Source organism: Phragmites australis, chromosome 14 (assembly GCF_958298935.1).
Source record: "Phragmites australis chromosome 14, lpPhrAust1.1, whole genome shotgun sequence".
Lineage (NCBI taxonomy): Eukaryota > Viridiplantae > Streptophyta > Magnoliopsida > Poales > Poaceae > Phragmites > Phragmites australis.
In genome coordinates, this window is record NC_084934.1 from 896,901 (window position 1) to 906,837 (window position 9,937).

General features: G+C 44.3%; 2 protein-coding genes across 6 annotated transcripts; one reads left to right on the forward strand and one right to left on the reverse strand.

Annotated features, from left to right (window-relative positions):
* Positions 1–304: 304 nt before the first annotated feature.
* Positions 305–2,384, reverse strand: LOC133891162 (putative disease resistance protein RGA1). The gene is made up of 2 exons (XM_062331884.1): positions 2,315–2,384; positions 305–1,792 (listed from the first exon to the last, which is right to left on the reverse strand). Exon 2 carries the CDS (start codon positions 1,766–1,768, stop codon positions 305–307), a length of 1,464 nt encoding a protein of 487 aa, XP_062187868.1. The 5' UTR covers positions 1,769–1,792; positions 2,315–2,384.
* A 4,144-nt stretch (positions 2,385–6,528) lies between these two features.
* Positions 6,529–9,456, forward strand: LOC133890934 (putative disease resistance protein RGA3). Of its 5 annotated transcripts, none has more exons than XM_062331577.1 (2): positions 6,529–7,471; positions 7,630–9,456. In XM_062331577.1, the coding sequence occupies exons 1-2, from the start codon at positions 7,459–7,461 to the stop codon at positions 9,090–9,092; spliced, it is 1,476 nt and encodes a 491-aa protein (XP_062187561.1). In that variant the 5' UTR covers positions 6,529–7,458; the 3' UTR covers positions 9,093–9,456. The 5 variants fall into 5 exon arrangements, with proteins under 5 accessions (XP_062187561.1, XP_062187559.1, XP_062187560.1 ...); XM_062331575.1 differs by having other exon boundaries at positions 6,530–7,471; positions 7,547–9,456; XM_062331576.1 differs by having other exon boundaries at positions 6,532–6,697; positions 7,547–9,456.
* Positions 9,457–9,937: the final 481 nt, after the last annotated feature.

The following is a 9,937-nucleotide window of genomic DNA, read 5'->3' on the forward strand; positions in this document are numbered from 1 at the left end:
GGTCTTGACCATCATCCTTGAGGAGGCTGACATCTGGGTTTTTGCTGGGGTGCACCACTTAGGGTACTTTATGTCGCAAGAATAGACCCTCGTTTGCTCACTATTTCTTTCGCATTTTTTACGGGTTGGGGGGATGCCGTCTTGTAGGGCCCCTCCTGGTTGCTTCTGTACGTGAGCCCGTCGAGCTTTCTTCTTTTTATATATAATCGGTAGCTCTTCTACTGGTTACGTTTCAAAAACATCAACAAGTGTAATAACACTAAATCACTTTGCTAATTTCACAATAACATCAATTTTTCAACATTCATAATTTCACATGAGGCCTGCGTATCTCGCAGCCCAAAAAGTAGCTGAAATGAGGTGGTATGGGAGATCTCCACGCTAGAACATCAAATTTCCCTTGAGGTCTAGCGGTTCCCAGCAAGACCTCTTGCACCGTCGTGGTCGTAGTCGTAACGGCACTGTGGTCAGCAGAGCTTGTTTCATAGTCATCAAGAACTACAAAATCTTCAGATGATTTATTCATTCTAGGCACATACACAGGTTCAGGCACCTCCCAGAAATCAGCAACTTGGTGTGCACCACCAAACAGGTTCTTCTGCTTCAATTCTCTTATGATTATAAGGGCCGAGCTCCAGAACCGAGCGTCGACATTTGATCTTAGCAATTCACTGTAAATGTTTGCCGTCAGGAAACACCCGTTCAACTCCATTGCCATCTCCATTGCTATCGATGCCAGCTTCGGGTGCTCGGCCGCGTCCGTGCTCCCAAACAAGCGCACCTTGAAGAAGTACCAGAACGCCTCCCGGTCAAAAAACTGTAATCTCAGCGGCGATGTGGTTCCATAACTCGCGATCTTGTCCGATCGGCTGGTGACTATGATTTTACTGCCACGCGGAATCGCACGTATGTAAGGCGAATGCAGTCTTCGCCACAATCCCTCGTCGATATTTTCATTGGCCAATCTTCTTGAAAACCTATCCCCATCCAGTTCAACAATGACCAATACCCTTTCTCCATGTGAGGCAGGGTTCTCATACTTGATCACAGCATCTCCAGGAGTCGCCATGTTTTCATTTCTAAGATTCAAGAACACAATTTGAGAGAAGTGATGGCGCACCCTCTCGTCGTTGCAGGCGTGCTCGACGAGGGTGCTCTTTCCAACTTTTCTGGGGCCAATGATGGGCAAGACATCAGGATTATTTTCATCACCTGGAGCCTCTGCCTGTAACAGGAACCTGACGACGTGCTCCATCTCGATCTGGCGACCGAACATGCACTTGTCCAAGATCAAGTACATGCTGTACGGCTGGCGGTACAGCCGAGGGCATCCGCTAAGGAGCACAGCAAGCTCACTCGCATCTTCAGTGGCGGCCTCGAGGCAGCCAACAACTTGCTGGAGATGTTCTCGTTCATCCGAACTAGTGCTGCGAAAGAGACGGACGCGCTTGGCAGAATTGAGCTGGGATGGTGCAAAAGATTGGCTCACTTGATGCTTGTCTTCTTCGTTGGCTCGGCATCTCAGGGTGTAAAGGGTGTAGTAGCCTCTGTACATCTCCTTTCTCATCATGTCCAGTCGATGCAGCATCGCCTGACTTGTGATGCGCCGCTCCGCCGCCTCCTCGACGACGACGCGAACCCGGAGCAGCAGCCTCTGTAGCCTCTCCTCCACCGTCGGCGTCGAGCATCTTTCCCGATATCTTTCCATCAGGAAAGATACGGATCTGCTGGTGAGGTCGCTCAAAATTGCAGAGAGAAACATCGCCATGTTGGTGAGATCACCTCAGCTCTCCTGACAGCCGATGAGAGAAGTGAGATAGGCTGAATGTTTTGAAGAGGGATGGTGTGGAATTCGAAGCGATCACAAAGAGAAGACTGTGTAATTTGGTTGCTACTCGCCTAGAATCAAACGAGAGGTGGACGACCACCGCGTCGCCGATCGTTCCTTCTTGCCGGAGTAATTAATGGGCCGAAGATAATTGGGCCGGATTCACACCAGACCGACCAGGCCTTATACAGCTAGTAAATCTACACATTTCCTTTAAAAATAACCAAATCTACACAAAAACCTTTTTTTTAAATATATATATAAGTTCCAATTCGGATTAAATCTTTAAAAAGGGAATCTACAGACTCTAAAAAAATAAGAACTGAAATTTCAATTTGTATTCGGGGCTCCCAAATTCAAGCCAAAAACTTTGTAGTCACAAACCATTAAACCAGATTCAAAACGTATACTATAGAGTTTTGATTTGTTAGTTTTGAGATTTAAAAGCTTTCAATTTGAAGAGCGGGGAAACAAGAAGACACATACGCATGCATGCAGAAGATAGCAGACGACGGCCAGTACCCGCCGGAGCTCCGTTGTCGACGCCGGCTGCTTCTTCTCCCTCTGCTTGAAGGAAGATAACGCACCATCTATCCCCTCTTGGCTTCTATATAGAGCCTTGCATTGAGAGAAGGAATTAAAGAGAGAGAGAGAAGTCGATTCTCTTTATCCAAATGAAGTTAAAAGCAGCTTGGCATCGACATCTCAAAGTTCTAATATGATTAGACTATCCCAACTATTTTCCATTCATTTCATTCCTTTCATGTTTCCTTCCCCGTTCCTATTTTCTTTATTTTCATTCATCTCCAACAGTTTTTCTTCGAGTTGAATCGTGAGAGAAAAGGAGAGAGAATCCTATCACGAAGGAAAGTTCTAATATATATCTAAGATGTACAGAAGATGATCATCAGGTCAGCTGCAAATCTTGTGCATTAGTCTCTTCTTCCTGGCAACCACACGCGGTGTCCTCCGTATCTCGCAGCTATACGCATAGCTCTAGTGAGGTGGTATGGGGGATTTCCAACCCAAAAACATCGAAATTTCCTCGAGGCCTAGCACCTCCAAACAGGACATCTTGCAACGAAACCTTAGGAACTTCTCCATGCGCAGAAGAACCTATTTGATAGTCATCAAGAAACACAAACTGTTCGGTTACTTTGGGGGTACATGCGGGTTTCGTCGCCTCCCAACGATCAGTTTCAGTCTGGCGTGCATCATGCATTAAAAGGTTTTTCTGCTTGAATTCTCTTAGGACTGCGAGCGCCAAGCTCCAAAGACGAGCGTTGAAATTTCATCTCAGCAGTCCACCCAAGATGTCTGCCAACGCGAAACTTCCATCCATCTCCAGCACCATGCCCGTTTTTGGGTGCTCTGCCGCGTCTGTGCTTCCAAATGTATGCACCTCGGCTCGAAGAAGTACCAGTAAGCTTCTTGTGTTATGGGCATTAATCTAAGAGGCTCTGTTGCACCGATACTTGCAATCTTGTCAGATCGACTTGTGTGACTATGCTCAAAAAGGTAGAGTATAATTTGTCCAATAACCCCTCAATGATAGTCCAATCTTGACCTTTTGAATTCCTATCCCCATCTAATTCAACAATGACCAATACCCTTTCTTCATCTAAGCCATTGTGCCGATGCTTGGTTACACCACCGCAGCTTCTAAGAGTCAAAAGTAAGTTTTCATCTTTAAGATCGCCATGGGTGAGAGACATGATTTGTGAGAAGTGATCTCGCACCCTTCTGCCGTTACAGGCATGCTTGACAAGGGTTCTCTTTCCAGCTCTTTTTGGGCCTAAAAGGCAAAGTAAAATTTCCTCTTAAGAGGATGTTCTTCTACGCTCTGCAACTGTCGGATCTGCTCCCAATCCTCCACACAGCGCTACAAGCAATAACAACATGCTTCGTGTGGCAATGACGGCGGCGACTATTGGGCCTGACAGCCTTAATACACCTTCCTCTCCTCCTTGTTCTCGACCAGATCCACACATCTGAAGGTGCAATGTCTGATGCCATCAGCGGAAAGGTGGGGGATTTTGTGGTTGTCGATAAGATCAGCAGCAGTAGAGGTAGCACTGTACTCCGTTTGAGGTTTTGTGGAGTATCTGAGATGAAAACTGAGGATCAAGCAATTCCGACATTTCTAATGTTGCTTCCCTCATTAGAGGCGTTATTGCAGATTCATAGATCTCAACCTCTTTGATCCTGCCTTGGTTTCTTGTGAGCTATCTTAACGACAAAGTCTCTGAGGAGGCAACATGGATCTTAGATTTTGTTTTGCCTGGCGGATGGAGACTGGTTATCATTTTCAGCTGGTCGGCTTTGACATATTGCCATGTTCTCCTCCCCTCATGTCGGACCTTTCCTTTAGGTCTCCCTGTGCAAACAATATCAATCTCTAGATCAGTAGATGATACACATAATTTCAACAGAAATAGATATTATAGACACACTTCGAATATTATACCTGAATTAAAACATTACGATGTAACGGAACTCAACGGGTAGATCCTAAGCCCTACAGGCAACTTAGGGGCGGACGAAGCCATAGTCTTCTACTCTTCATAGCTATCGGTGTAGTCTTTCTTGGGATCTTTTAACTGAATTTTAACAAAGGAAGAGTGAGTACATAAGTTACTCAGTAAGTCCTATCTCAAAGGGAAATAAATAGATACATAAGGGTAGAACAAAGATAAGGCTATAGTCTCTAATTTGCGAAAAGCCAGTTCTTAATACAAGGGTTTAGTTTTGCAAAGCTTTTTTCAAAACAGTTGAGAAAACAATAGTTGAGTTTAAGATTACGAGGTTGTTGACCCTTAAGGAGATGCAATCTGTCCCGCTAGTTTTCAAGTTTTATAGTTCGTAGACACCATGTCTTTGCCAACTCAAGGCTCAAAGCTTGTATTTCCAAAAACATGGACACACTGTCCACCCACACATCAAGGAATACTTACACCATAAAGCTAATCATTAAGACCACACAGTAGTGTTACTCATGACCGCATACACAACTATTCGAATAGATTTACACTATACAGATGTTGTACAACTTTACCCACACGATTTGCATAGACCCACACCATCATCATGATTGAAACTGGCATAACGAGATCTATACCTACCAACATTACCACGGTAACCACACACGAGACCACTAGAGGCCTAAAACATCATACTCACTTAAACATGGCTTAAACACGGCCTTTAACATAGCACCAGCCGGATCTTGAACCGAGCACAACCCAAGTCTTCTCTTAGTTCCCGCTGCAATCCCTACCGCCTAGGTGGGTACTGAATCAAATGCTAGTGAGGTATGATGCCAAGTCCTACCCATACAAGACGTGTGGTTCTACGATAATCACTAGGTGAAATGTCAAAATAAACTGGTCCTTATACGATCGATGTGAGTGTCTCTCAACATCATGCTCGTCTTAGTCACCCCTGTCAAATCATCTTTGGGGTTTCTTTATTAAAACACACACTCACTCACACACGCTACCAAGCACTCACCATATTTTACACATTTTAAAAAACATGATTCATATTATTATAATGATTCTTTTATTTAATCAGAGCATATCTAAACATGCTAATAAACAAGCAATCATCTAAACAATCAATATAGTTAATATTGAGAACTTTCTAGAGTTTTAACGGAATAAAGGTAATTAATAACAAGGTATGACTTTAACAAGCTAGGACATAACTATCTCAGTATTTTAAATTAGAGTTAACAACTTAAACATGTATATTTACTATAGTTTAAAACAAGACTCTACTGATTGTATTTAAATACATGGGTGAAAAATGATTAATGGTGTAAGACTTGCCTCCGTTGTAGTCCTCATATGCTTCTTCTTCGTAGTCCGATTCTCAAGGTCTTCTTCAAACACTTCTTTTAATCTATGATAGCGAGTATCGTTAAGCGTTAAGCACTTGATCAGAAAACTTCTACACAATTTCTAACGAGGAACGAACACTAGAGAGAGCAGGTCTAGCGGCTCTTATGCTCTATTGTTATCTACTACTATGTAAATCGGAAACATGAGGTCTACGTGCTAATTACTCTACACTATTGAGTGCATATGTGTCATATTCCCAAATTCATATTTATCTAGTATTTTATCTAATTAACAGGTATTTATTTATTAACTATCCTAATCAAGCTACTATTTACCTAAAGGAAAATTACTTTTAATTATTATCTACACAAATTAAACTAGCATAAATTGACACTAATATTCCTTGTATAGCCTAGATCATGATTATCTAATTTATCTACATCTAAAATTACAATAAGACTAACTAAAGAGCTAATTTTAGATTTTGGACAACACATAAACGATTTAAAATACTAATTAGATTAAAAAATTATGAAATTAATATGGTTAGATAGATCTTAAATTTAGATGAATATTGATGGTAATCATCAGAAATAGAGTCAGAACAGAGAAGAAATAGGCTTCGGAAGATTTGCTAATTATAAAATCAGGAAAAAGGAGGAATATTTCATTTTTGGCTCAGCTCGGACTCGGCACGGGGTGGATGGGATCGGCCCGGGTTGAGCTCAGCTCGGGCTCGGATTCAGCCGGGCCGGCTCACTTGCGTTGGGGGCTCAGCTGGGTGGCTCGGCTAAGTCGGTGGGCCCCCCCTGGCAGGCGAAGGGATAAGGGAGAGAGAGGCGGCTGGCTCGGTTCGGCGAAATCGAACGAGAGAGATGGGGAGAGCGGCCGGCATCACGGGAGATGGAAGATCTGGAAGTTGGGCAGCGAAATAGGGACGGCGAGGCGTCGGTGACCGGGGAAACGAGGGCGGCGGTGCGGGATCTGGTCTGATCAGCGACGGAGGGAGCTCCGGCAACAGGCTAAGGTACGGAGTTAGCCGAGCTAGGGTTAGGGTTTGGTTCGTGCGGAGAGAAGGGTCTCACCGTGAGGGGCGGTGCTCTGCGTCGGCGAGCTCGAGCTATGGTGATGGCGATGGTCGGTGAGGCGTTGAGGAAGGAGGGGGCTCGGCCCCTTTTATAGGCGGCCGGGGGAGCTCGGTGAGGACGGCGGGTATGGCGCCGGAGTGGTGCGAGCGACGGAGTTACTGCAGTGCGGCGAGGTCGTGCGTGACGTGACAAAGCGAGGGGAGTGGTTGAGGGGTGACGGCGGCAAGGCGAGGCCACAGCGCGTCGAGAACGACGATGACGGTGGCGTGGAATGGGAACAGTAGCGATGAGGACGGCGGTGATGCGAGAAGAGAAGAGAGGGATGCGAGAGAGATTTTTTTTCCCATCTTGTTCTTCGATTTCGTTCTGGAATTTTGAGGGTGCGACACCTCATATGGCGATGCGGGTGGACGAAGGACTATTTGGGGTTCGTCAAGATCATTTCAATCCGTATTGGAAGACTATGGAGGCTGGAAATAGCACCAACCAAGCGATCAGATGTTATGGCGTATACGGTGGATTAGAGCGGATGAATGGATGTTCTTTTTTTCGGGGTTTTTTTTTTTTTTGCGACCAGATGTTTCGACTTAAGAAAACAAAATATCAACTATTGGACGGGACGGTCGAAAGGAGCCCCAAAGTCAAATATCGCGTGCGATAACTATGACTATTGGAGTGGACTGACCTTTTTGCCTTTTGCATGACTGGAACAAGTAATCTCTCTCTCTCATTTGCTCTTGATACATCTTTGGAGTCTTGGCTTAGAGACATCTCATTCCATTCTGCAGATCACTGTCCATTCTCTCATCGACCTGCTGTGTTATCTTCCTGAGGAGATATAGTCCGCTAATGGAGATTCTCTTTTCTACAGTCCTGGGTGAGCTGACAACTAGATCCATAAATTTCTTTATCAGCAGAAGCTCCAAGCCGACGGCACTGGACTTGGAGGATCGCCTCTGCAGGGTCCTGCTTCGGGCGCAGGTCATCGTCGACGAGGCCATGGGACGACACATCACAAACCAGGCTATGCTCCAGCAGCTGGACATGCTGAGTGATGCCATGCACCGAGGCTATTACATGCTCGACACCTTCAGATACCAACATCATGACAAAGAGGAGGTCAAAGATCAGGTCGTGAGTCACTCTTTGTCTTTGTCCAAAGTAATTTCTCTGAAAGGTTTCTGTTGCTCCAGTAGAAATGCACAGATTTTGGAACAACTGCAAAAGGCGCTTCACAGTTTGAGCTCCATGATCCTTGATTCAAATGAGCTGGTCATGTTCTTGACAAGCTACCTTCGCCTGTACCGCCAGCCTTACAACATGCATCTCCTACTGAGTAATTGTATGTTTGGCCGCCAGATGGAAGCAGAACTTGCCATCAACTTCCTGTTACGCACACAACCTAATGGTTCTGAAGAATTGGAAGTCCTACCAATTATCGGTCCCGGAAAAGTCGGCAAGAGCACCCTTGTCGCTCATGTTTGTAAATATGAAAGAGTCCGTGATCATTTCTCAAAAATATTGTTCTTGCGGGGCCATGATTTTACAGATGATGATCTAGCTACTTTCATAGAAGGATGTGCAATGAAACATCAAAATGGCGTGTCAAACTCGAACAAAGATGGGAGATTGCTAGTTGTTGTGGAGTTAGTAGAGGATCTCAACGAAGATGCATGGAAGAGGCTGTATTCTGCTTCTAAACGGTGCATGCCAAGTGGTAGTAAAATCATAGTCACAAGTCGGTCTGACAATATCGTGAAGTTTGGAACAACGCAGGCTCTGACTCTGAAGTATCTATCCTATGAGGCGTATTGGTATTTCTTCAAGACACTTACATTTGGAAGCATGGATCCTGAGATGGACCCGAGGCTCGTGCACCTGGCCATGGAGATAGCCAGGCTGCTGAACGGGAATCTCATTCGTGCAAATGTCACCTCTCGTTTGCTGAGGGACAACTTTGACGTCCGCTTTTGGTGCAAGGTTGTGGCCTTTTTGAAAGGGTTCATCCAGAAGCATGTCTCCAAATTTGGTGAGAATCCATTTGATCTTCTGCAGCGAAATAGACCTGCACAGCTTATGAGAATGGCTACACCTTCTGAAGATATCATGGTTTATCAGCAGTATCAACGCTCTTCGGAAGAGGAGGTTCCCAAGATAAGATTCCAAGATCTGTTGTATGGAAGCGTTAAGCCTCATGGGAAATTTGAGACCCTAGGATGGAGGTCTCAGATACCACCCTACTATAGCTATGTGTATACTTGTGAGATTCGAGAGATAAAAGCTACAGTTGCAAAGAGGAAGCGTTCTATGAAAAATGGAGTCACACTTTGTTAATTTCGTCATCATTAGGCTGATGTAGGAGAATACGTAATTTTTCTATGTTTTGATAGGGTGTTACAAGTTACAACATTGTAAAGCTGTATTACTACACCTTTGTCATGTGAGAAGTGTTTAGTATTAGAGAGTTTCTAATGTGCTTGCAGATGATGTGAACAAGTGTTTAGTATTAGAGAGTTTCTAATGTGCTTGCAGATGATGTGAACCATTCATTGGTTAAAATCCGATGATCCGTAATCAAAGGTACCGACAGAAAGGTGCTTAAGTAGTGGCCCAGGTACTAAGGGTGGAAGAGTGAGAAGATAAATTTGTTTGCTAACTAATCCGGATGACAAATGGCAAAAAAGTATTTAAGAGATCACATCAGCTCGTTACACGTCTTTCTTCTTTACTTGTAATGTTAAGATTTACATGATTTCTCATTTTGTTCTTGGTTTCACGTGGTTCCTCTCCCGAAGAACACATCTTTCTTGGTAGGACGTCGCCGAGGGAGACCGTGGATCCGACGACATGGCGCAGCCGCTAAGGTGGGGATGCTGTTGGGGTTGGCGTGAGCGGCGGCGGCGGCCCATGCGATGATTCTTGTATTATTCACGTAGAGTTTACAAATTCTTTTTCATAAGGTTGATTAAATTATCGGTGCATCAAATTTTTTGACATGTTATTATAACACAAGGCCACCATTTAAGGTCAATCTTGTGATGAAGAGTTAAAATGACAGCTCTTTTAGAATACACAGTGATTATCATGATTTTGAGGTATTTACATATTTTTTTCACAAAATTTGCTAGATTCGATTTTAAATGATGGCAATAAATGCACCTAAGGTGTTGAAGAAGTAA

Coding starts and splice junctions, on each gene's coding strand:
- LOC133891162 (XM_062331884.1), bottom strand. CDS start 1,768: ATGGCGATGTTTCTCTCTGCAATTTTGAGCGACCTCACCAGCAGATCC.
- LOC133890934 (XM_062331575.1), top strand. CDS start 7,608: ATGGAGATTCTCTTTTCTACAGTCCTGGGTGAGCTGACAACTAGATCC.